Source organism: Cuculus canorus, chromosome 1 (assembly GCF_017976375.1).
Source record: "Cuculus canorus isolate bCucCan1 chromosome 1, bCucCan1.pri, whole genome shotgun sequence".
Taxonomy (NCBI): domain Eukaryota; kingdom Metazoa; phylum Chordata; class Aves; order Cuculiformes; family Cuculidae; genus Cuculus; species Cuculus canorus.
Genome location: NC_071401.1, coordinates 94,796,354 through 94,823,469, shown reverse-complemented (window position 1 = coordinate 94,823,469; position 27,116 = coordinate 94,796,354). Strand labels below are relative to the sequence as shown.

The window sequence follows — 27,116 nt, the reverse complement described above, 5'->3', positions numbered from 1 at the left end:
CACGGAATCAGTTTATGGCATTTACTCAGAATTCAAATGGCTTAAATTTGGTTCAGTTTATTCCACTCTTCAAATAATGATCAAATATGGTACAAGGCAAGAGTTAATTCTCACAGACTTTTCAGAAAAAGAAAATTCTAAAGGACTTGAGCAACAAGAAGCAGAGATTTGCTTTGGGATTCAGCACAATGATTTGCCAGGATTTAGTATAGCAAAATAACTGATGAGGCAAGGGACAGGGTACAGAATATAAAGCTGAGTTCTCACTGAGAAAATTGAGCTCTGATAAGTTTCCTTAGGTATGAAGCACATTTAAACAAATATCTCTTCATCCGAAATCTGGTTGTGGTATGTTACATAATAATCTAGTGTAACTTTTAGGAAAAGTAAAAAAGAAAATATACATTCATGTAATGTGAGAAAGCACTGCCTGAAACAGCTGAAAAGCAGTTTTAAAATGTCTCAGAGGCCGAGATCATTACCCACTAAAGCTCATTATTTAAAAGTTTGTATTTACAGTTTATTAGCTGTTTTTCCTCTATAAATCAAAGCAGAACATAGACATATGGGCTGTAGAACATAGTTTCATCCTATTATCCTATATCCTAATGAAGCATTATTAAATTTTGAGAATCCTTGTAACAATAATGAAGCTCTTTCTAGGACAGTGCTTGGAAGCCAATGGTTTATAGCCATTTATAGTTTATTTTACCAATTTAGGAGAATGAGACCTATTGGAAAATATCTTACCATTTTGAATATTATGCCTGTTAGGATAATCTTGTAACTTTTTACCTTTTTAAACACTGAAGTGTGGAATGTTGGATAATTGAAAAAGCACCAGTTAGAGGTCGTACTTCATCTGCTAGGAAGTTATTTAAGTGTTCGAGGGAGAGTGACACTTTTTTCTCCCTTTCTTTCACCTTTGCATCTTTTCTTTCATCAAATTATCAGTGTTTACCTGGAATGGTATGAAGATGTAGATCTATATTTATGAAAGAAACAGTACTTGGATGCACATCACACAAATGTCATCAGTTTTGACTGCATGTAAATTCTTGACAAATAATTTCTGTGACTGAATATCCTCTGTTTTCATGCTTATGTTTATACAAGTTCCTGTAGTGCCATAAAAGCAGTGACTGAGGTATGTCTGCAGGGGCTACACCATCTTTGAACTGGCTACCTCAAGTCCCAGCAAGGTACCCACAGGAACAGACCCTCAGAGATCTCTGGAGCTATGTAGCCTGAGTTTAAGCCACTAGTATTTGCAGGCCAGATGAAAATGAGTTCACAGGCAAATTAGACACATTAACTCAGACAGCATTTTGCTAATTTTCCGATCAAAAATTGCCAAACCAACCAAGAGTAAAATGCGATATACTGATGAGGAATGTAGCTTGCCTTTGGCTGATGTGTTTAGAATGTGAGTCAATGAAAGCTGTGGCCCACTTCCAGACCTGAGGCTGCACAGGAAGGTGTCCAGGCAGGTTTTCAGTATTTCCAGAGAAAGAGACTTCATAACCCCTCCCCTGGGCACCAGTTCCAGTGCTTGGTCACCCACAGAGTAAAGAAGTTTTTCCTCATGTTGAGGTGGAACTACCAGTAAGTGCCCGTTGTCCCTTGTCCTGTCGCTGAGCACCATTGAGAAGAGTTTGGCCCCATCCTCTTGACACCTGTCCCTTAGATATTTCTATGCATTGATAAGATCCCCCTCAGTCTTCTCTTCTCCAGGCTAAACAGAAACAGCTCACTTAGCCTCGCCTTGTAAGAGAGATGCTCCAGTCTGCTGATCATCATCTTTGTGGCCCTCTGCTGGACTCTCTCCAGTAGTGCCTCGTCTTTCTTGAACTCGGGAGCCCAGAACCGGCCATAATGCTTCAGATGTCCGGATGGGACCTCACTAGGGAGGAACAGAGGGGGAGGATAATCTCCCTTAACCTGCTAGCCACATTCTTCTTGATGCATCCCAGGATATCATTGGCTTTCTTGGCCTCAAGGGCACATTTGCTAGGTCATTGTAAACTTGTTTTCCACCAGGATTCTCAGGTCCTTCTCCACAGAGCTGCTTTCCAGCCAGTCAATAACCTGTATTGTTGCAGGGGTTTACTCCTCCTGAGGTACAGAACCCTACACTTACCTTTGTTTAAGTTCTTTAGGTTCCTCTCTGGCCAGCATTCCAACCTGTCCAGGTCTCGCTGAATGGCAGCACGGCCTTCTGGTGTATCACCTAGTCCTCCTAGTTTTGTATCAACAGCAAACTTGTTGAGGATACACTCTATTCTATCATCCAGGTCATTGATGGACACATTGAAGGAGATTGGGCCAAGTGTCTATCCCCTGGGGGAAACACCGCTGGCCGCAGGCTTCCAACTAGACTGTGCACAATCCTCTGAGCTCTGACATCCAGCCAGTTCTCAATCCATCTCACTGCCCACACATCTAACCCACACTTCCTAAGCTCACCTATGAGGATGTTGTCGGAGACATTGTCAAAAGCCTTGCTAATGCTGAGGTTGATAACATCCTTGTTCATCCACACCTGCTGCAACATCCATAATTTCTCAAAATGTGGAGCCTTGTAGGTACACAACCTGCAGGTGAATGCAGGCTTGCAAAGCCACTGGTTGGTCTCTGGTACGGGAAGAAAACACAGTTGCAGTTGTACTCCTGCCAAGAGTAATTATTACTGCAATAAATCAAAGTCCAATGAAAAACTCTATTCAAAACACATGTGATTTCCCCTCCCCCTCCCCCGGGTCCTGGAGTTGTGTTAGAAATATTCTGAAAAACTGAAGAAAGATGCAAAAAAGAGAGCTTGCACTCTAGGCTATGAATTAAGGAAAGCAGGTCTTCATTCTCAGCTCTCGCCTATAGCCATCCCTTCTGTTAGTAGTACACTGGTATTTCATTGGATTAAGCATAAGAAAATTAAATTGAGACAGTGTCCAAACCTGTTTATTGTTCCAAAGGAAATAATTTATTTATTAATGTTCCTTTTTTTTTTAAAGTGGGTAAACAATTTTCCTAAAACAACAGTTTTATAAATATTTTATTTAAAAATCTAATTATTTATGTAAATACATGCTTTCCTTCTGCTTTCATAATAAACATGTTTTCATCGTTTCCCATTCACAGGTGTATTGAAATTGATTTTAGGGAAAGACAAAAGCATGCAAAGGCAGGTTAATAGTAAAAAGGTTACTTTTTCATACCTACTTCATATCTTCTCTCATTTGACAGAATAATGAGATAGACACTGCTATGACAGCAACTGCACCTTCCACAGAAGTTTTTTCTGATTCTCAATTATTTACTGACTAAGATGATTTGTGCATGTGCATGTGCAGTTTTACTCATTTATTCATAAGCTGCTATGTAAGTATTTTAGGGTAGAAACCATTTCCTAATATGCTGACCTAATCATGCTAACATTCAACTTCTGAGATTTATGCAGAAATGCAGACAAAATGTATTTGATATCTGATTACATTATTATTTCTTACTCTACAAGGAATGATGTAACAGACCTCAGGCTTTGAAAAAAACCCATATTTGTGACTACTGATAAAATAGTTTCTGAACTAAAGTAAAAATCTTCATGGATGTTGTTGATCCATACCGTGAAGATTTTTGGGTACAACATTTTGAAGATGTTTACCTTTGTCCTTACTGTACTCGGGTGAGTTCATTCTGTGGCACACAGAAAATGTTTATGTTGAGAGGAAGGCAATGTCAAGAGCTTGTTACCAGCAGCTGCCTGCAGCACAGCTTACTGAAGGGCCAGCAGACCAAGAGGAAAATGTTGCCCATTTTGAGGGCTCTACCCACCGCTTCCAAGAAAAATATTGATTATTTGCTACTATTTGAATTGTCAAGTAAAAAAAAAGGATAAGTTTTAATTTGTTACTGCTGGTGGTACACTAGTGTTCAGGGCCACAGTGTTCAGGATCAGATAAGTGCTTGTTCCTTAGGAACGCTGGGCTTCTCTTCTCACAGTGTTTACCAGGAGCAACATCAAGAACACAGTTATCAGGCTGAGGTGGCAAAAAAACCCCACAAACAAACAAAGACCCACAAACAACCCCCAAAGTGTACAAGTTAGTGAGATATTCAGAACATCATTTGGAGAAGTGGGAGTAAGTCCTTTTTTATCCCTTCTTTTCCCTTTGTTGCTTCTCCACTTCACCTTGTCCTTTTTATCTTTTTTTTACCTTTTCCTCCTTTTTCTCCTTTTTTCTGCCATTTTTGTCCCACAATGGAATTTTTCCATCATGGGACAGCTGCAATGCAGAAAATATGCAGTCAGTGCCTCCTTGGTGTTTTGGATACAATCTGGAGGGGCTGCTGGCTGGAGTACACTGGCGTTTTCACTCATGTTCTCACATAATTCTTTCCCTTTCTCCTGCTGCTCACAGTCTGTTGACAATGAATGGGTTTTAGTCATTAATTTCTTAGATGGCCATCCACTTGTTCCAGGTGGACCAGGATAGAGCATTACCTTTCAGCCTTTAGAGGCACAACTACAGTTTCTGCTAGCTACTTAAGAAAGTCTTTGTAACTCACTGAAACTTTTATGGTAGATCTGCTCAGAATTTTTCAATTTAGCCCCAGGTTTTGTGTTGTTTTGGTGTTGTTGTTTTAGTTGTTTTTTCTGGTTAGTTATTCAGAGACTACAGCAGACTGATGGATAATTTGTAACCTGATGGACAGAAACTGCCAGGAGAGGAAGGAGATCTGGCTTGCTACTGCAACTCCCTTTTTAAGATGATCTAGTATTAAGAATTTCTACCTGAGTCATTTACAGGAGGAAGTTGAGTCTACACTTCCCAAATCTCAGGTTGCTCCTTGGAATTTTGTTCCAAACTCTTCACAAGTCCATTTTTGTGAAATTGTACAGAATGTCATATTTGGAATAGTTTAATTTTAGCTGTAATGAGCGTCACGACAATGACTGACTCATATTGTAAGGGTGAGCTTGATGGCAGATTTCTTCACTGCTAGGTATCTCCAGCAGTGTATTTTATATTAAAAAAACAAAAACTTATTCATTTTTAGAGTAGGTAAACTACGGATGATATGAATTTGTTCATTATCTGCAAAGATGAGCAAAAATGGGTTTTTCAACCTATTTCAAGAAAGTCTGCAGCTGAACAAAACATTTTGTTCTGATAGTGAAATGTTTCATTACTTTACTTTGGAAATGCAAGGGCAAAAAACTGTGAATGGAATATTCCCTTCCAGTTGGTAAAGTGGAATGCTAGTGATTTTTTTCCCTGAAGCAGTTCACTATTTTAATCATGTTCTAGTTTTCAGTTTTAATCCAAAGATTACAAATAATAATTAATTTAAACACCCCAAAGAAATTACTTCTTTACAAAACAGAATTACTTCTGGAAGGTCATATTTTTATGGCCATGCAGATTTTTTAGCAAATCAGTCAGAGTGTTGACAGAAAGAGAGAACAAACTTTGTATTAAAAAAAGAAAAGGAAATTGTTATTTAAATGTATGAAATAATTTTTTCTCTGCTATTTTTCAGGAAAATGTCTATGTAGTTTTCTTTTTCTGTTTCTGTTCTGCTGTTTCTCCTCTGGAAAATGAGACTAAGCAGAATTTTAACTTCTTTTACGTGCATTAGTTCTCATATCAGGTGATCTTGCTGGGATTTTTTCATGAAGCTCATTTTGAATTTGTACTTCTCAAGTGATAAAACCTTTTCTACAGCTGGTACTGTAAGTACTATCTAACATAGAGCTAATTTCTTCCTTGTCACGTAGAAAGGTGGCAAAAGACCCTAAAGATGAGGTCCCGAAGTGGTACATTGGTTTTTGTGCATTAAACGTTTCCCCCCTTCTTTTGAACTCAGTGAATTTAAAAACGACACTGTCTCTTGTTGTTATTACTTTAATGCATTTCATGGGGGAGGGAGGGAAGTGCTGAGTGGTCTTTAAGTGCTGAATTTTCTCCCTTGTCTCTTCTCATTATACAGATTTCATTTTGATGATTCAGCTAGTCAACGTTTTTAAGCAATAGTTTTGCTCATGCTTTACTTTACTATATTTATTAATAGTAACTTTGTGCATGTCAAAGAAATTATACTTCTCTATAAAATGTCAAAAGTGGCCAGTAGCATTGCTTAGCTTTGAAGTCTTGATTCCGGTGGCCCTGCCCTTTGACCAAGACTTTTGCTTGGTTTCAGCAGTAGACTTTGCACTTATTTGTATTCCCTCCATTCCCTTTCCAGGGATTTTTTGTATTTTCTATGAACCATTTTACTTTTTGATTAGAAAGTGCATTATCTTGTTTTCCCATGTTTTAAGTATTGAGCTTATCGGTAATGAGGGTTGCTGGTTTCTCTGCCAAATGATGGCTTCCATTTTTCCCTACAGAAGGTAAAGCACAAAGTGCAAGCTGTGCAGCTGCTTCTTCTTTCTCCACTGCCATGCCTTAAACTGATTTCAATAAAATCCCCTCAAGAGAGTCAAGTCATTCTTCATTCTCGTTTGGCAGTGTTTTTAGCACATTTGACAGTGCCATTAGTGATCCCTAGGGTGCCTAAAAATGTGTGCCTAAAACCTACTGCTACATGTGTGGGTTCTTTAGGACTTTGGCATGTATTGGATGGCATTTCAGTGAGGTGGAGGCCTCTCTTGACTCCGTCATCTCCCAGGGAGCCTAAAAGCAGGAACAAAAGGCAGCACCAAGCTCTTATGTTGCCATCTGAGCAGATGGTCTCTCTTCACGGGAATGCCTCCTAATTCCTACTGATCTTGGTAAAAGCTGGGAAATGTTCAATATTTCTGAAAATCACAAGCGGAGTTTTAGGAGGTTAACTCTAGCATGTCATCCAGCTAAACCAAAATGATGCTGTGAAGAAGAAATAAACTTCTATCATTGTCTTAACTACATTCATTATAATGACTTCAAAGTGTAACAGTTTGGGTTCCCCACCCCCAATCTTGCTGATATTTTCAGAGTAGAGATTTCTCATTAAGATACCATAATCCATTTTAGAAAAGTTCCTTTTTACTTTGACTTTAATTTGATCAGTTACATTCTTGAGAAGATTTCTTAGGCATTTGAAGAACTCTGCTAGTGGTGTGATGCTCCAGCTTCATTTCCTCAGCTCAGCAGAAGGCTGTGTATGATGTGCTGTGCATGTGAAGTGGATCAAACACTGTATGTTGCATTGCTGCTCTGAACTAGAAGAGTGCCATCTCAAGCACCATATCACACTTCCTTTAGCAGCGATATTTCAGTGAGGAATTTAGGTCCTCCTGGTCACGATGATGGGAAGCAGCCAAAGAGTGTGGTTGGGAGGATTTGTGCTTTTGTGCCAGGCATCCTCCTTTCCTGAGCTGGAAGAAGTCCAGAGGACTTTGGTCCAACTGTGAAAAAGTATATGCTGAAAAGTGTGATCAGGTTTTCCACAAGTTCTTCCAATTTAAACCTTCAAGAAAATTTAATGCAGGTGACTGTCTATAATAATTTGAGGGAAAACAGCTCTATGGCTTGGAAGTTTTCTAAGCAAGCTGGTAGCAGGATGGTGCCTGTAGCTTCCAGAGGACTGCCCATGAGCCACAGCTGTGAGTTTGGAGCTGCTAGACTTGATTTAAAAAAAACCCAGCAAAACCCAGAAAAAAAGTGGGGACCGCTCTCCCCATTCCTTCCCTGTAGGGAAAAATCTTCAAAGCAGCTGTTATCAGTTGAGACTTCAGTTTTTATTCTGTGTGGATGACACACAAGATAGGGAGAATGAGGGAAGAACTGTGGTTTATACTTGTGAATTTGCTTAGAATAGAAAACAGATTTCATACTTGAGGTGAAATAACAGGATGCTCAGGTCTCTGAAGAATGCTGTATTTGGATATGATGTCTGTGTGCTATCTGAGAGAAACTATGTTAGAGTATCAGTATACAGACAGTAAATGGAAGAGTGGTAAGTACGCCATTACACTGAATTTGCCACTAGACTGTAATCTCTGGAAATACAGAGGATCTAAAAAATGGAAATCGGTTAAAGTAAGCTTAAGTTAAAGTAAACACACAAAATGAAGCACGCTCTGGAATATCTAACACCAACCCTCCCCTCCAAGAAGTCAAATGCTAAGGTATAAAATTCATTAAGGAAGCATAGAAGAGCATAATTCAATATGAGTAAAAAAATAAGAGCTTTCAGGTCTTGTCTTTAAGAACCATTTACAACCCAAAGCCCAAATTTAAGCCTGTTTTCCAAACACGTGTTTCCTAACAACATATTTATGAGCTGAAGGAAGAGGAGTGGAAAAGAAGCCAGCTTTTGTCCTTGTTCATTTAGATCTGATTTATAGCCTAAACGGTGTCTAAATGAGGTAACATGGATGTTAAGGAGGCTGATATTCTGAAAAGAAAGACTTTTCACCATTATGGTACTCTCTGTCCATCAAAATAATACATATTTCACAGCTGGAAGTGGCTAAGAATTGTAGTACATGAGGTGCCCGACCCTCCCATTGCCATACAGACAAATTATGTTTTCAGCACTGAGTCTCTAACTCACATCTATGTTAAATAACTGGACGAAGTGGTATAAATTCACCACTTGCCTAAATTCAAATCTACGGAAGATAGAACTCCCAGATACTCCTTCCTCCTGCTGGCCAAGGTTTCTAGGCATAATCCCACATCCTCTCAGGGCTACATGCTGCTGTACCTGGCAAGGCTGGTCTGCAGGTCATGTTCAGAGCACACCGAATCCCGGCCTTGCAGGATTTGCCCTCGTAGGAGATGTGGTAGCTGATTGCGTTCAGAAACATAGGCAAAGGCTTTGGTGCAGCACCTCTGCACATAGTAGCTGATTCAGGCTGTGCTGGCTCCGTAGGTGAGAAACCCCTGATTGATAAGATGGATACTATTATGGACCCAGGGAATAAGGAATTTTCCATTCTTCCTTTAAAAACACAAGGACTTAAAGTTTCTTCAGGCTAGAGGGAGAATTCAAGAGCCAATCAGTCGTTGGCATAGGGTCTGGGGCTCTGCCATTGCTGTTATGGCAAGTTTAGTTTCTTAGGAGAAGTGGGCTATGGCTTTAAACCTCCCTGGGCTGAAGAGAGCACTGAATCCAGGTCTTCCCTCTCCTATGGAGCCTAATGCCATGCAGCTGATTGAATGGGGAACTTCTGCCCTGTGGCTGAAATAAGAAGAGGCATTTCTTCCCCAGTTTTGAAAGGCATGGGTTTCCTCTTTAACTCCAGCAGAGGAACATGGGCACCTGCATACACCAGAGTTAAATCCAGATCCCACATTGAAGTTAACTTCAGACAATCAGTGAAGTGTTTTCATCTTCCAGTTGCCAATACCTTGTTCCAACTGTTTCAGCAGATGCCTGCTGGGGATGCGTCTCTGGCATGCAACCTCCTTCCTCCACCTTGCAAGAGATGCGCAGAGCTCTGACTCGGGGCTGTGCAATCCTCTCTGCATATGCTGCTGGTACATGCATGCGTGCAGCAAGGCCCTTCGTAGAAGATGACATTCGATATTGATCACAGAAGTTAAACTTACTGGAATGGTTCACATCGATGCCAATGGCTATGATTTTGTAAGGCAAAGATCTAGATCATAACAGCTATACACATCTAACAGGACGTTTGCATTTTTAGATGTTTATTTTGAAATAATTTCTGACATTTATCTTAATGCTGATATGATGGTATTATACTTATTGTTATCATAGAAGAATCATAGAATTGAGAATCATTAAGGTTGGAAAAGACCTTTAAGATCATCAAGTCCAGCTATCAGCCCATGACCACCATGTCTACTAAACCCTGTCCTGAAGCACCACATCTACACATTTTTTGAATACCTTCAGGGAAGGAGTGTCCACCACTTCTCTGGGCAGCCTGTTCCAATGCTTTGCCACTCTTTCAGTGAAGGAATTTTTCCTAATATCCAATCTAAGCCTCCCCTGATGCAACTTGAGGCCATTATTGTTAAATAATAAGCCTGAGCTTGAAGTATTTGCTGAAAATCAAATTTTCACTCTGTATAAATTTGTGTTGCTTCATTGACATTGAAAGGAGTATGTCTGTGTCTATTATCAGCATCTGAATGATCTGCTTTGGAAACTTGAGCAGGATGGAAACAGTGCATTATTCAAAAAATATATTAATGAAGTATACAGAGATGTAATGGGTCTCAATTAATTATGTAGTCAATAATATTAAAATGTTCCTTAAATGTGATTTACCAAAAATATTCCCATAGGGCATGGATATTTCATTGTATGTTGTTTAGGACTAGGAGATGAAGTATCAAGGTTAAGTTATTTGCTGGTAATGAAAACACCACTCAGTATATACGGCTTGAAAATCCATTGTTAATTAACAGCATTCAATTCTTAATTGTCTTTTTACCAGTTCGGTTGAAATCATTGACACAAAATACATTGTTAAACTGCTTAATCAATCATTGTAGAAAAATAGAGGTGTTTGATAGGGACATTCTAGTACAAAGTTTACGTGAAGCTTCCCTGTTGAAAGCTTTGGAGGCTTCTACTTCTTTTTTTAAGCTTATGTTACAAAAATGAGATTTCATAAACTTTACAGTCTGTACTACATTAATACCAAAGACAATAAAATACAGGGGGAGAGAGAGAAAGAGATGAATACACACACCTTAAGCTTTAAGTGCCCTATTCACAAAAGCATAGCTTACACATGCGCATGCCCCGGTGGAAAGTCTATTTTTTTTGTGCTAAAGGACACAAAAAAGGTTTAATTAGGGCCCTGAGCTGCTGTTCTAATTAATGCAAACTTTTGTTAAACTGCAGCAATGAATTATAGAGTGGCCCTGTAAATTACAAGAGCAAAAAGCATGTTTATCCTCAGAGGAATGCTTTGCTTTGAGCTCATGCACCTTTCTCTAGGACTGACATGCATGGGCAGCTTGTAGCTGCCAGTGCCGTGCTACTCCTGACTCCTTTGCTATAAGGCTTCTGTTTTCCAGTGGAGCTGTGAAGCCATCGTTCCTTAAAAATGCTCAGTACTCCTCACGTGTAGCCTTATGTCATGATGGATGAACTGGAGCACTTGGTAGCTGCGAATGCTAGGGCAGAAGAATGAGCTTTGGAAGGTCTGTAGCCAAATGAGTGCTATCATCTCACAACAGTTAAATGTAAGTAACCAGAATCAGCCACCCTGGGTGGAGGGAACAAAACTTCATATTCTACACTGTTCCTTCCATCATGCTGCTTAGTGAAAACCTTTTAGGGAAAATGTTCAGCACTGAAAAAAAAATTCTTTCCATACTGCCTGATCTACCAGTCCCTGATGTGCAGCCCTTTCCCCACACCCTACTCTGCCCACCTTAGTACGAAGCGCAGCTAGAGGACCTGCAGAAACTGCCACCAGTTAGCCACACTTTGATAAGTTAGCAAGAGGCAGTTGCTTCAGCAAAAAGAAAAAAAAAAGGAAAAATAGGTGTGAATATAATGTGAAAGCTATATCACAGTGCAAAATTTCCATCTGCCCACTAAGTTTCTCCTGAGGTTATATTTTTTTCTCTTCTGTTTTAATGTAAATGTTTCAGTACAAAAATGCTCTAGATTCTCTTCAGTGTGTTCATTCTTTTCAGAGTAGGCAGGTATAAAAAAACAAAATTAAGGCTGCAGCTTCTTCTCCTTCACGGACAGGAATGCTGTTCTTGATGGGCCTGAGCAAAAGCCCACTGAAAGCAATGCCTTTTTCAACAGGTAGTATTTTATGCACGGTGGGTCTGACTGACCAGTCCTTAGCATGGGCCAACGCTGCACTATATGAACAGCCCCATATGGAGCTATCTGTGAAACTCTGACCGTACACGTTGGCTCCCCTATTCAGGTGAGTGTTGCCATGTAAGCTATGGAAATTATCAGTGCCCTGGTAATTTTAAAGTTGTCAAGTTGGAATGTACAGGATTTACACTGATTTACAAAATTCAAATAACTAACTTAAGGTAAAGAAAATTGTTAGGGAATCACTCTCCTGAGCATGGGTGGCAGGAACCATGTGTTTAGCTGAGAAACCCTGTTGAAGCATATATGCAGGGATGTCACACCACCTGTGACTCTGCAGGACTGGCCAAGCACCGGTGCTGTCAACAAATGAATTTCATTGATTATGGCTTCAGATGAAATTCAACTGTTTCTTTCCCAGTGGAGTAGCTAAAAATCTACTCGCTAAGGTGCAATATTCAGTTTTCAATGGCTTGTGCTGTTTGTGTAGCAAACTACTCTGCTGAAATCCCATGATTTGGGTGGGGAGAAGGGAGAAGTTTCCCTAGATATTGCACATAAAGGATAATACCTCCACATGAAACATGCTCACTATATTAAGAGTATACAGGAAATTCTGATTTGCCATAAGCCATGGCCTAAATTTCAGGTTGAACTGTCAAAAAAAAAATCCAGAAACAGTTCGCCTTATTTGTAAACATTTTCACAGTATATCAGTAATTATGTTATGATTTGTCTACCCTGCCCTCTCCCAGACTTATGGCTTTTTAGAGTCAGTAAAACGATCTGTTTGGCAAACAGTGAGGTACTGAGGTACTCTAAATAGCTGCCAGTCTGGTACGCTGAAGAAAATGTCATGCACTAGAAGAGGCATAGATATAGGGGAAAAAAATCAATCCGAATATTAGAAGAGAAATGCCTACTTGATGGGTATTTAGTTTTTGCATCCCAATGTTTCTAGAACTCTGTTTCTAAACTTACATTAATTACACATCTATGTACATTATTTAGAAGTTCTTTACTACAGTACTTTTGTACATGCGGTGTTTATTACTAAATGTAAAGAGAAAGTAATTACATAAGGCATATGTACAGTATTGTGTTCGATTGCAGATCCTTCTGCTCACTTTCATCTTAAAGCTGCAAGGCCCATTTCATAGAGGCTTGTCACTAAGTATGTGAAACTGTTCTGAAACACAGGAAAATTGGACCCAAGGCCCATTACTTTCATAAGCATTAATTACTCTTTTCTTTTAAATCCCTTTTTATGGATTCTTATTTCTTATGGTTATTTTTGTTAGTGGTGTGAATAAACCTAGAGGTATGAATTCAGAGAGGTGCTGAGGAAGCCAGCAGTCATTACCAAGGTAGGCATTGAGATTCCACCACCAATAATGGGAATTGCAGCTTTAACCCACACCTTTGCTTACTCTGTGAATCTCTTGAGTTTAAACTGGGCAGGTAGATATTTCGCATCTTAAGTATTTATCTTCCTGGGATTAAGAATAACAAGGAAGAAAAAAAAATGGAGGCTTGCTAGAGAAAGGAAAGGGAAGCAAAGAGTGAGAAGACAAAGGAGGTGGTGTGGCCCTTATGCATCCAGTGGTTCTACACTTTTGACTCATTCTCCAAGTTGGCCACATCACCGTTTCTTTCATTTTGGTCTTCTAGGTTCTTTTCTTCCTCTTCAGTTTCCAGTTCAGCATGCTGGTCCAGCTTGCTGGAAACAGACCACGTCAGGGGCAGTTCTGCTCGGCTGGCCATTTCTGCCAGCTCTTTGGCACTGTAAACTGGTGTGTTGGTCTCATATGTTTCATGAAAACTGTTGTAGTCAACTTCATAAAATCCGTCCTCCAGAGTGAGGACAGGGGTGAAACGGTAACCCCACAGGATCTCACTTGTAATGTATGAACTTCGAGCTTGGCAGGTCATTCCTGTAACACAGAAGGAAGAAGTGCTGTAACAAGGGACCACCGCTTTCCCAAATCCTTAATTATTTTTTCATACAGGCAGAGAATTGTATGCTAAAAGGCATATGCCAGGAAAGAATTAGGTTTGACATACGAAGCTGAGCTTAGGAAGAAATTTTTCAGTGTGTAACCTATTTGATGCTTTCACTTACTCGTGTATACATGAAAACACGTGGTGAGTATGTGAGCAAAGATTGATATTTCTTTATTAAATAAGGTTCTTCTTCCTATGTTTCACCAACAAATAACTCACCCACTGATGAGTCCCAGATGTTTTTTTGGGTGTGTATGTGACTTGCACCATGTAATCCTTTGGTTCCCTGGCATGTAATGCACCCATGCTGCCACATTCAGCACTTGCCTAGGCTAACTGAGGAATTTGTGCAAAAGCTTTTTTTCTGCTGCAGTTAACTCATGAACTTGTGATCCAGCAGTTGACTTGACTCCCCTAAAGGTTGGAGCTACCTTCTAAATAATACTGTTTTGAGGTTTGGGCTGGTGGCCAGTGCACAAATGTCTTCAAAACTCCTGAAGGACTTTGTGACAGTGAGTGGCTTTGAATTCAAATAACGGGGACTAACATTTTGTTACCCTTCCTTCACAGCTCTGCTGTACCTTACTCTACGAGCAGCTATAGGGCAAAAAATTCAGTAAGGTTTTTTTAAAAGGGATAGTGAAAGGCAGCTGTTCCAAGCTCAAAGTGTAGTCCAGAGTGTCCTCTGGATGAGAAAACACCTGGCAATGGCAGGGACCTAAGACTTGGAGAACCTGCCCCATCTCAGACAGACAACTCAGGGAAGCACTACAATACAACATTAATGTTCAGGAATAGAAGATGGAACCCAATTGACCAGGAGAAAGGTCGGGGAAATGAATTAAAAAAGCAAACCTATGCTGCCAACAAGATGGGAGTACATGTGAGAGTTTTCCTTTAATTATTTGCACATCATTAGCTGTATGTTACCAAGCAAACTTCAGCTGGACAGTATATGTTGAGTAATTAGTAAATAATGATACACAACTCTTTGACAATCCTGCCACACATCAGTTCTTAGAAAGTATTAATAAGCAATTAAAATTGTTTAATTTTGCGGGCACAAATGGCAGTCCATAGAAATGCACATAATTTCTCTGCACTGCTATCATTATATAAAGCCACACGGAGAGTCTTGGGAAGAGCAAACATTGGTAGTTCAATGTCTCTGATCTTTTTCAGAGCTGTGCAGACTGCTCTAGATGGTTCTGCCCTCGCTCTCCAGAGCTTCCTCTCCACGCTCAGATAACTTGCTTCTGATAGGTGAAATCTGCTGTTTTTTTGGTACTCTATCTTTTTCACTGATAACATTGTGTTTAGGAAGGCATTTACCAGCTGTTAGCACGGTGTGGTACTTCAGGATGTTTTTAGTATTTCCCTCTGCTCACTGCAGTGCCTCAGACCCTGCAGAGCAGTGAATATCAGGGAAGCTTTAGCATGAAAACTGCTTCACTCTACCTATCTGCTACAGCCAGGCAGAAATGGCTTCTACTGTGTTTACTTATCTTAATTTCTCTTTCCTTATGCCTGCTAGAAGTGCTTAAGTCGGTTTTTATTGGTTTTGCATGTAGGATAAGACATGTTTGCATTTCCCAAGTAATGCAACAATGGAAATATAAAGGTCTTACCATTTTTTGTGTTAATTTCACAGGTGGGAATGGCAGAAAGACATGAAACCGTAAACCAAAATAATCTCTTCTGAGATATGCTATGCAGATTTTAGTCTAAAGGAGCTCATCCTTCCCACAAAACGACACAGGGAGAGGAACTTGGCAGCTCAAAGAGCACTATACATATGAGAAACGCACTAGTTGAGCAGCAGCTTCTCGAAAGCATCATTTGGTTCTTTTTCAGCACTCTGGCAGACCCAGAAGCATGGGTGCAGTATTTGATAGGATCTCTCAGCCCTGGAAAGGAGGCAACACCAGAATGGAGGCAGAGAGGGCTGGCAACAACTAATGCTGAGTGCAGTGTCTCCCCTGCTATCTCAGGCACCTGCCTGGGCTGGCCTACCAGATCCTTTGTTGCTCCAAGACCAGTGACCCCTTGCATGAGTTTTCCCAAAGGAGAGTGCTGTTTCTTGTGTTTCTAACCCCTCTCTCTGCTTCAGTAATTTAACTTGTAGGTGATAAGGAAATTTGGAGCTTTCACTACAAAGGCAATGAGCTTAAATTAAAAAAAAACCCTCAAGTTCCTTTGAAGCAGTATTACCTTACTGATCTCCAACCAAGTCCTCAGTGATTCTGCTGCTTTGGTTAGGAAAATTTGTTTGACTGTTGGGAAAGAGGGGGACAATTTTCTGCAGAAGTCAAGATTAATTGAATGATATTAGAGTTACAGATCTTTAAAAACAAGCCCTCATCTGAAATTTTAACCTACCTCAGTTTTTAATTTAGTCTCCCATTTGGCAATGATTTTAAACTTTTTTCTTTTCCACAGCTAGCCAAATACTTTCAGAGCTAGAATGAAAGATATAGGATTTTTTCAAGCAAGTAAATTGAAATCAAGAAAAAGACTTCATCTAGTGAAGGACACAGGTATGGTAGAGACATTGTTATGCCCTCTAAAGGTTTGAAAAATCTAACACAGAAAAAAATTTTAAGCAGATCACAAGGATTCCAGATTAAAACATGCCTCATTTGTGGAGAACCTTGAAGTGATTGCCAGTGTGCCTGTAAGGCTCTGGAAGCAGAATAGAGAGGTGTCTGCAGTTCTGTGTAGTGTGGCTTTACCAGCTTCTGTCTGTGCCTGCTCAGAGGTCTTCAACTCTGCAGTCAGCAGAGCTCCTAGACTGTTTTTTTCTGCATTTTAGCCTTTATCATATATTATGGTCTAATTTGCATGTTTCATTATACTACATGGTTTTAATTTTCCAGTAAAAGGAAATATGACTTCTATTATTTGCTGTGAGTTCTGAACAGGCCCTTGGTTGGTAGGGGAGGCTGCATCTTGAGTAATGGAGTTTTAGGTTTTAGATTTCCAAGTATTGTGTGATTTATTCTGTAATTGTGTGGTTTATATGCAGCCATAGATCTGTTGCACAGTGACTTTAAAAATGATTGTGGTTTGACATTTTGATTAGAGTCTCATTTTAATTGGATCCCTTCAGGGTAGACAAGAGCTAGGGAGCCTATGGAGCTACTTAGCTCAGCATGAATTGGACTTTTTCAAAATAAGCTGGGAAATTAAAAGACCCAAATAATTCATTCTAAATTAATTAAAACTATAACTGGAAGGAATGGTCTATTTGAGAAGGAGCCTCAGAGCCTGATGAAAACCTTGAGGCTGGACTCAGGCCCTGCTGTGACGGGCATGGAGTGAAGGGGGGCAGCGAGTGGTGACGGAGGACATTCCTGCTGGACTGGGCAGCCGCGGGACACCCCAGAACAGTGGCTCCACAGCTCCCCACACCATCTGTTCCTGCTGCCTGGCATGGGGGACAGCAGTGGCAGGATTAGGTTGCAGTGCAGTGGGCTTGTGCTTGCACCTGTTCGCCTCGCTGCACGCTGTATTTTAAATACACTGTGAGCTGATGAGACCTCTGATGGTTGTCCTTAACTGCTGCCTCACTCCTGCAAACTTGAGGCATTTTTAATGAGCAGTAATGAGCCTTTGTGTATGTTTCAGCTTTCTGTTAGGTTAATGACAGCATTTTGGCCTGTTTGGTTTATGTTTGCACAGGCTAGGGAATCATGACCAAGCATTGTGCAAATACTTGATTGCTGGGCAAGTTACCTAAGAAGTAAAATTAATTGCCATTTAACTTCGTTGTGGGTTTTGTTATTATGTTTAATGTTCAGTTAGAGCTTTGTGGGCTGTAACCAGTGTTGTAAGAACTTCTGCTTCTCCATGAAAGACACATTACAGTGGATATCATTCCTATTGCTCCCCTGTCCCTGGGTCAGAACTATGCAGGTAGAGTTGCAACTTGAATTTTAGTCCTTGTTATGTTGGAGGAAGCAAATTAAATTGTGTGGATTAGGTGAAGGAGCCTTTCTTTTTTTTTTTTTTTAGGCTGCCAACCTAACATGACAATATTCTTACTGCTTTGCTTTCAAACAGGAACAAAAAAGGTCCTGCTGACAGTGCTGGGATTAGCTCCATGTGTCTGAAATCAGCAATTAGACACTAATTTTGATAGTACTCTTGCTGTATGATCAGTGTAATTAAAAGTTTAGTTTATCTTCTACATGTGTATTATTCCCATTCAACAGGCAGGGGGCTGAAGTGCACAGATATTTGAGCAACACTGCAGTGAAGAGTGGCTTGTGAGCAGGAGCCAGCCTGCTAAGCCATTTTCTCTCTGCACTGAATTCAACACACAGCTGGGCTCCTCCAACAAAGTACCTGTGCTGGGGTGGGGATGCTGGATATCTGCCCATGGGTTAGGCTGCAGAGGACTTGCTCACATCTGTTATATATTTCCTGTTTGTTTCAACAAGAAGTTGGGACCATGCTCTGACTTCTGGTATGCGCGGGCTGTTTCTCTCCAGAGCACGGGCTTAAGTGGCTCCCTCTGCCTGACTGGAAGCGTGGACACTATTTCAGTCTACCCCAACAGCAATTTTTCTCGTAGCTAGAATGAAAAGTTTTATCAAGCTTAATATTTGCACCACGCAGTCGATGAAAATGACAGACTAATTCCCTTAAGCTGTTGCTGATATGCGGGTAAGGTTACAACCCCCACCTTTGACTGATTAGAATTAATAACAAAGTTGATGCCACCTCCAGTTTCATTACTCTTGAAAAGTTGCCCTGTGCAGTTATTTTGAGGTTACGGCTTGTTCATGCTGTCCACTGCTATTTAGGCTTATGCTCTGCACTATCTTACAGTGCTACAAGGGTTTGGTGTGGTGACCCAGAGTGACTTGATGCATTTCCTCACAGCTCAATTTAAGTTTCATGGTAGTTTACAAAATAATATGTTTTGTCGTGCACTCTCACCATGTATTACTTCACTTTGTGATGTGAGCCATCAAAAATAAAATGCTATTAAAAAGTAAAAGGAAAAAGGGTACTTCAGAATCAGAAAATCAAATCCATGTTTGGGCCAAAATATGATGATTTGCAGCTCTAGGTCAGCCTACTGCAGATTACACGTAATGACAGCCTCATTCAACTTTTGTTTTACTTTATTGTAATAGGATTTTTTATTTTCAAATTCCACTCCTGTGGTAAAAAAAAGGACTCTAAATAAAAGGAAGAGGGCAAGAATTATGGCCTATTACTGACTGCATCTTTTTGTCTGACAGCCATGATGTCAAGCTGATTTCGAGGTTTGGTGATTTTCTGCCAGGGCTTAGCAGAAAGAGGCAAACTTTCTGATGCACAAAATTGAATGGGATATCCCATAAGAACAACCCATTTTCAATTTTTGCATGCAAAGTTTGCTCCATAGTTCAGCCTGGAGTAAGACCTCAGCAGCAGAGGACTCAAATTGCACAGGAAATGGTTGTGTCCCCATTTCTGGGCTGAGTGGAGTTTCACTCATGAACAGGAGTGCAGAATTTGGTCTGGGGTCTCAAGTTGGGAGCTGAGACTCCCATAGGCACGTGCGATATTCATGTTATATTGCTTTCACCTTGTTTTATTCATAACATCTGCTGAGGTATTACTGCAGAGGTTTTGATTTACTTTGTTAAAAGGTTAATTTGTATCATAAGAACCTCTTAAAACCAAAATCAAACATAAGAAATTCTCTGCCCCTTGAGATTAATTCCTGCAGCTTTTGTGATCATGTTCAAACTAATTTGCTGTAGGAATAATGAAGATGTGAGAGTGATGACCCATAGCGTTGGAGCTGACTTTTGCACCTTGCCTGGGGCAAGGATGAGATGATAAGGGAATCTTACTTAAACATGGTGATAATGGGACTAAACTTGAGGCAGTTAAATGAATGTGCACCTAGTGTCTGAAACTCCAGTATGATACTCAAAAAAGTCACAGTGGCTTTCTAGGTTTGTATCTGAGCAGCGCTTCAGTGTTCATTAAGTATCGCCAAGCAGCCTGCTACCAGGCAGAGATGGTCTCTGCCTGGATGACCTTTTGGTCTCAAATATTTTTGATGAAAGATTTGTCAGTCTGCTATTTTTAGATGTTAAGTAGAATGAGAAAGCAATGCGTGCTATTAAAAACAAGCAAAACGCTAGGAGTCAAGAACTCCTGATTGATACTTTGGTTCTGCTGCAGATATTGTGTGGGCTCTGGCAAATTACCTAGCTTTGCTGGGTCTCTTTTTTTGGTGTGTCACAAGAGACGTGCTGAGATTTAAAGGCAGTAGATGTACTTGCAGAATATTCTCTTCCTTATCTAGACTTTCACTGTCAAATTTGTGCTAAACAGTTCTCCCTGGTGTGAAAATGATTGCAGAACAGAAACTTAGAATAAAATTTCCATAGTGCCACCAAGTTATTGCCAGAGAAATTCCCTATTAGTTGATTTGGTATTTTTAATCAAGTTGAAAAAGAAAAGCAAAAAAGTTATGTTGTACCCTGAATTCACCACCTTTTGCAAAGCCCAAAGCATCAGTTTTCACTGATGGAAAATGTTGCAAATACCATGCTGTGGTAAGGCATTTATGTACATCTGAGAGGAAACTAGCGGGTTTTTTTCAGCTTTTAGTAAAAAAAAAGAAAAATATATAACCTCTCATTCAGAGATAACAATGGGAAGTTCCCAGGGGTTCTGATCACTTTATTCAGAGCACACCTGGAAAGTGAATGCTTATTTCATCCTAAGCAATGTCTAATGTTCTTGAAAGGAGTAAAAACTGGAAGGATACTGGTGAGCATTTCGATATGTCTGTGTTTCAGCATGCCCGGGAATCTGCATGACATGCTCGTGTTGTAGGTTATGACCAACATGCATGTCTTCTCCACGTTGCAGCTAAATTGCAGCATGGCTGCTCCTGGCTCTGATGCAGTGACTGGAGAGAGGAGTGTATGAGTGGGATAGGAAGGGAGTGGGGGCAGACGTTTTTTCCTATAAGAATATAAGGAATCAACTCCCTTTTTGTTTGTTTGTTTGTTTTCTTTCTTGTGTTTGTTTTTTTTTTTAAATGTTAAAACTGGTGCTTTCTTTTCTGTAAATGCTTCAAGTAATTTGATATTTCTATTTTCATATTTCTTATTTAATGAGACCAAGAAGCTGATCACTGTATTTGAAATTTTATAGCTTTGATCTAACACCATCTGTGAATTCTGATCAGAGGTCTTTGTGGTAGCTGCTGTCTTCGTCTCACAGCTGATGATGGGATGAGAGACAAGCTCCACAACAGAAAAAGCAAGTTGCCATGGAGTGGGCTGGAGCGGTTGGCCTGACCACCAACGGTAATAAAACCACATCCCCTCTGGGAGAAAGCATATATTATTAGGTCAGATTTGCACAAGAGGTGAATAGGTGGCTATGCATAGGAAATTGAGCTATTGAGAAGCTGTAATTTCAAGTCGGTGGGACTTTCTGACATGCCAAAATATATTTTTTCTAAACCAGATGTAAACGAATACCAAGTATATAAAAATGGAATTGATATTAAGTTAAATTCCAAACAAAATCTAACTTGGATCAGTTAAAGCATTCTGTTTTCATTCTGAATTCTTCAAATGTGATTATATTGTATAATGCAGCATCTAAATTAGAAAAAGCTGGTCATGTTTCAGCCTTTTTCAAAGCAATAAAAAAAATGCGCATTCCCCCTGCCCTGAGTAGGAGATTTGAATGCCAGTGAAATGTTATTTTCCAGTGGAAAAATGCTGAATTAGAAGTGTTTGATTTACTTAGTTAATATTTCTCCTGTCAGGAATTAAATACATTTCACTGAGTATTTTGTGTCTAATTTCTTGCTTTCTAACTGCATGTAGCTTAGTCTGAAAAACAGTAAATGCATAAGGCAGAAAATCTTGTCTGATTCAATCTCAAATGTGCTGCCACTTTTTGCTAACAGTACTACATACTTTCTCAATAAACAGCTTCTCAAAGAGATGGTACGATTATTATTCAGCCAATATTTAACCTTATATATAATATACATGATATAATGTATAAAATATAGAATATATATAATATACGTATAGCCTTGTTTTTAGGCCATGCCCAGCAAATCATGCTGCCTCATGCATATGAATTTAAATATTTTTTTCAGCTGTGTGTTTTTAAATAGATAATGATTACATTTTTCTGTTAATGAAATCTGTGGAAATTTAACATATTGAATAGCACAGCATCTGATCAGAGAGAGAAGCTTGGTCAAAAATCGGCACTTGGAGTCCTTGGAAACAGGAGACTCGATTTGGTGGAGCTAGAACAAGAAGTACTAGGATTTTGTATTCTGTTTTGTGTTTAGATTTTTGTATACATTTATAGATTCAGTGGTTTCTCAGATATTGGGTTAGCACCACGCAGGTGCTTTATTTCTCCTAGCAGATGCCCACATAGGATGGCAGAGGGGAATTTTGCTTTAAAGAAGATGTGTTACACGGTTGTATCTTTGGCAACCCTGCTTTCAAAATGTGAAGTGCTGAGTAAACAGAAGACCTGTCCTGACATTTTAAATTAAAATACATTGCTATTATTCTGTGGACTTCCTCCTGAAATCTGGCCTGCAGATGGGATGCTCTCCTCTGGCATAGTGTGCAGGCAGCCTGCTCCGCAATTCCCTGACAACACCGCAATTCCCTGACAACAAAGGCAGTGGGGCTCCAGCTAAGCTGCCTGCTGCTGCCTCAGTGGGCAAGAGTCTTGGCAGGACTTCTCGCTAAGCAGTGCAACCTGACCCATCAGGGTTGAGGTATGGCATGGAGCAGAAAGGATCCTTGGTGAAAAGGAGTGTGGGGAAGACCCCTGGCAGCACATTAAGGCTAGAAGTCCTATTTATGATTTTGGAAGTCTCCAGCTGTCTTGCTATGTTACTTCCATAACAGAGAGGATGACTAGCCTGCAAAAATCACAGATTTTGCACAAGTTTCTGTTGGCTCCCCATTTCTTTTTCACAGTCATAAGCACCATCTTTAACTCTTGTACCAGAGAACCTCAGGAAACACATAGTTCACACAAATATTCCAGTTTAGTTATCTTGGCATGTGAAAGCACTTTGGGCTCAGTCTACTTTATAGTCTCTCTCCAGTCACTAGATTCACTGTTGCTGGGGAAAAATGTCTCATAAATGCACCAGCAGAGGAGAGGATTGAGGACACTCAGCTACGCACCTGAATGAAGTGATGCTGTGGCACAGTTGGCTTCCTCCAGCATGATCTCAGGCTGAGAGAAGCTCAAGGAGTCCCTTTTCTTTCAAGGGCTCTGAGTTCCCTGCCCTTTCTCTCACCTCTTATGAAGGGGTGCAGTGCCACAGGAAAATCTAGTTTTGGATAACAGCAGGGTGAAAAAGAAGATGCCTGAGGTGCTGCATTACTCATCTTGGGGAAGAAAGAGTAGAACAGCTCCTGTTCTCTGTTCTGAATAAACCCAAAGGCTAAATGAGATCAGCATCTTAGAAGCAGGTTCTCTCTTCACTCCTTGCTGAGAAGGCAGAAGATGGGAAAGGGACAGAGATAAATCACAGCTATGAAATGAAGAAAAGAAAAATACATCCTCTAGTGCTTCTAAGCTTCACAGATCGATAAAACTCTATGTCTTTTTGAAAATTCCAGCTCTGATGGACAGTTTGTATGGGAACTGCTTCTTCTCCAAAATGTTCAGGCTGATATTGCAAGATGCAATCACTCAGACACACCTGCAGCAAACCTCTGATGGCAACACCCAGGGACGGTATCAGTAGAGCTGGATGCTCTACAGATCACCTGTTTAACTGCTGAGAATATAGATCCTAAATGTATTTGGCCTTGGAAAAGGGTAGAAGCATTGTTTATGTGAGAGCTCTTCCAAGATGACACCCCTTTAAGACATGTACATAGACAGCAAATTTTTTTGTGGAAAAATACAGCCGATTTCTATATTGGCTCTATGCTGCATAACACACAGCACATGCAACCCTCTTGAGGAATGTGTATTTAGCATACAGTTTTAACTGGGAATGAGACTAGAATAAGACATGTTTGGGCACTGCTGAAAATCTACATTAGTATTAAAGCCAAGGGATGGCTTGGAGAAAAACCCCTTTCGTTGGAATGATGCTTGCTGTGAAAGAAGCATTTTCTGTAACAGCTTGTACCTGCTGCATGCTTACGCTGTCATGACCATGAGATAAACATATAATTAAAATAGATGTGTGATCTATCTCAACTCTTGCTGTGCAAACTTCTTAAACATGTAATTTGAGTCTGCATGTTTGGATGGCTTTTGTTTCTCTTCTTAAAATGCTACTTAAAAAGAGAATAGAATATCCAAGGTTTGCTTTATCCTGAACCTTACTGACTTAGAGCTTTTTACAAAAATGTCATATTTTACTGTGGAAATGTTTGTGAAACCAGGATTAAAGACAGAACTGTGAGCATGCAGCTAGGCATGCTGTAAAATTCAGGAAATAAGGAAGATCACTAGCATTTTGACAACAAATTCTATGAATCACCCGCAAAGTATTCTGGTGGTTGTTTCTAGGTTTGTGGCTGATGGCATTGCTAAAGATTGGTTTAGGTCTTGTGAAACTGGAGGAGGAGATGAAAGAGAGTTCAGGATAAAGCATTTTTTTCTGCCAGGAAGATCCCGGTGAGAAATGATGTTTCAAATGCAACATAAGTAAAGAGAAATTATGCTTTATCCAAAATCACTTGGATTTTTGGTAAGCAACAAAACATTGCAGTGAGATTGCCTGGGCAGTTTCATAACGATGCATCCTTTTAGGTGGGCTGGAAAGCAAGCTAAATGTGGGTAGGTGGTACTTGCTTTTAAAAGAGACAACTTGAAAAAATCATTTTTTCTAAAGATATCTTAGTTTCAGATATGATATTTTTGATTTACTTCACCCAAAAGACTGGCGTAGAGGTGCTCCATGGTTTTCAAAGAAAGCTCTAAATCCTGACTGCATCGCTGAAACCATCATAGCTACTATTTGAAAAGGCAAAGTATGAATACTATCACATGTCAGCCTACCAGAAGAATCTGGGCTTTGCGATGTGTGAGAGTTGGATCGGTCCAGCCCTATAGCACTGGCTAATAACAGCACAGCTGCTTTTTAGTTCTTTAACAAAGCAAACAAGCAAACAGCACTTTGTCTGGGCATTTCGGGTGAAGCTCAGCTCCTTGAAGGTGTTACCCTTTGGTGATGGTAGTTGGACCTGTGCTTAACTCAGCTGGCAGCTCCTCCTCTCTTCTTTATAGTGACTTAGGCATGGATCTGCCTCCAGCCCTGTTCCTGTTTGTATGGACTATTGGCTATACAGACCTTGGCAGGTGGGGAAATTTTGCTTGGATACTTCAAAGTCTCTCCCTATTTTTGCAGGTCTTCAGTGTAAGAGCTGAAAGGGCTTAGTGCTGCCATCCTGTCTGAAGGGCCCCCAAACTGTATGTAGCCCAGAGCTAAATCACATGCTCTGAGAGGAGGAGGAGGAATATCTGGGCTACTCTTGTTAGTATTTCAAATGTTCGGTTTGGATAGCAGACCTTATACCTTTATTTTCTTAATGGGAGAAGCAACCAAACATTTGTTCATGCTACGATTTAGTACGACTGATAACTGCTTTATAAAAATGTTTTTAAGGGAAACTGTTAAACACACGAAACTTAAAAATTAATCTGTCATAACAGTAATATTTAATTAAAATTTAAATTAGATTTATTGATTCAGCTATTCTTATCTTTATCATAACAAAGGAATCAGTCAATCCCAGTCTTCATGCAGCTCCCATTTTGGATGAACTTTCGCAGGCCTTCTAGCAGTTATGCAAAGAAAATCATCTGTGCTGTTAAAATCCTCCCACTGAAATCAAGTGGGTTTTGATTTTTTCTTTTTTTTTTTTTTTTCAGTTCATAGGGTGAGACTTATTAAGCTGATGCTTTCAGGTTAATAATATTGGCTATCTGTCAACATTAGCAGCATATTTTTGAAATGTAGGTCTGAGCAAAACCTAGCTGCCTCAGGGAATGAGATGCAAAATCTTCCTCTTCTGAAACACTGTTTAATATTCAAGTTATGTCAAAATTTGTATCCATATTTTAGCTGCTTGGCATCCTGTCTGATAGTAGGTGCTATTAATATACCTGCTAGTATATCAATGACCATTTTAGAAAAATTAATATTTCACTTGGTTTTAATTGACTTGGGTTTTATTTGAGGTGGCAAAGAAGAAGCTGATTCTGATCTTTAATTACTGCCTAGCATTTAGCAACTAGTCCAATCAAGGAGAACAGCAGCAGTAGAGTTGGAATTTTAGGAAAGCTTCAGTACTACTCTCCTGATATTTCTATTCTCAGAAAAAATAGGGACAATATACATCAAGCTTTAGGCTTTTCAATCTAGCACTTTCCTCAATGCCCAAGTTGAACTGAAAGACAAAAAAACCCAGAAGCAACCCCCTCTCCAAGTTATTTTTCTCTATTCCTTGTTCATGTGTTGTAAATATTTAAACTAACTCTTCCTGGGAGGTGGATAGACAAATCAATCCATGGGAATGCAGTGTCTGTTTTTGCGATGAACATTTCCAACTGGTGATGGAACAGAGAAATTCTGAGTTTCTTTGACATGTGCAACTCATTTATGGAAACAACAGAGTCATCACGACATTTCAGGACCCCCAAATCATCCTTAGTTTAACCATGTTTACCTCAGCTGGTGAGAAAAATTAGTGTTTTAATAAGGAAAATATCATAGCTTGAGAAGAGGTGGATAGGTATGTAGAAAGCTGTCGGAATCAGCGAGGAAAAGAGGATGGCCACAAGCAAAATTGTGCAGTTCCCAGAGGAGAGGTACCTAAGATACTGCAGAGGAGTCTGAAACAAAGCAACTGGGCTTCTGAAGCAAAAATTTTCTTGTATGAAGGTCTGTGTAGTGTTGTCTATTTCTCTGGAGTAATTAATTTCCTTTCAACACTGAGGATGGGCTGTGGTTCAGCAAAGATACTAAGCTTTTTCTCGAGGAACAATGCTCACAAAACACTTGTTTGTCAAAGGAGCATCTCAGAGTGTTGTGGTGCTGAGTAGTTTACACAGGGCATGAGTTATTCCAGTCCTCCCTGGCCGTGGGCACTGGAATGTTTTCAGCTTCAGCGCTCTGTGTTGTTTCATTCCTCTATAGCGGTCATGAGGTGGCACTATTCTACCAGAAGAGATTGCTTACCGTGCTTTTGAAACATACGTGTATATATATATAAATTAAGAAAAAAGAAGCAATGCTAGGAAAATGTTGTTAAGAGAATATTGCCAAATTTACTTCTGAAATATCTAGGCATGCAGGCAGATGAGATACCACC

At 39.9% G+C, this 27,116-nt stretch overlaps 1 protein-coding gene across 7 annotated transcripts in view; it reads right to left on the bottom strand.

Annotated features, from left to right (window-relative positions):
* Positions 1 to 783: 783 nt before the first annotated feature.
* KCNJ6 (potassium inwardly rectifying channel subfamily J member 6) overlaps positions 784 to 27,116 on the bottom strand; it is a 171,626-nt gene continuing 145,293 nt past the window's right edge. For 5 of the 7 annotated variants that reach the window (XM_054052785.1, XM_054052799.1, XM_054052814.1 and 2 more), the window contains one exon: positions 785 to 13,688. In XM_054052785.1, the coding sequence (XP_053908760.1) occupies positions 13,363 to 13,688 (326 nt within the window). In that variant the 3' untranslated portion in view covers positions 785 to 13,362. Of the gene's footprint in view, positions 13,689 to 27,116 lie in introns of all 7 variants that reach the window. The other 2 variants (XM_054052776.1, XM_054052823.1) reach the window with 2 other exon arrangements.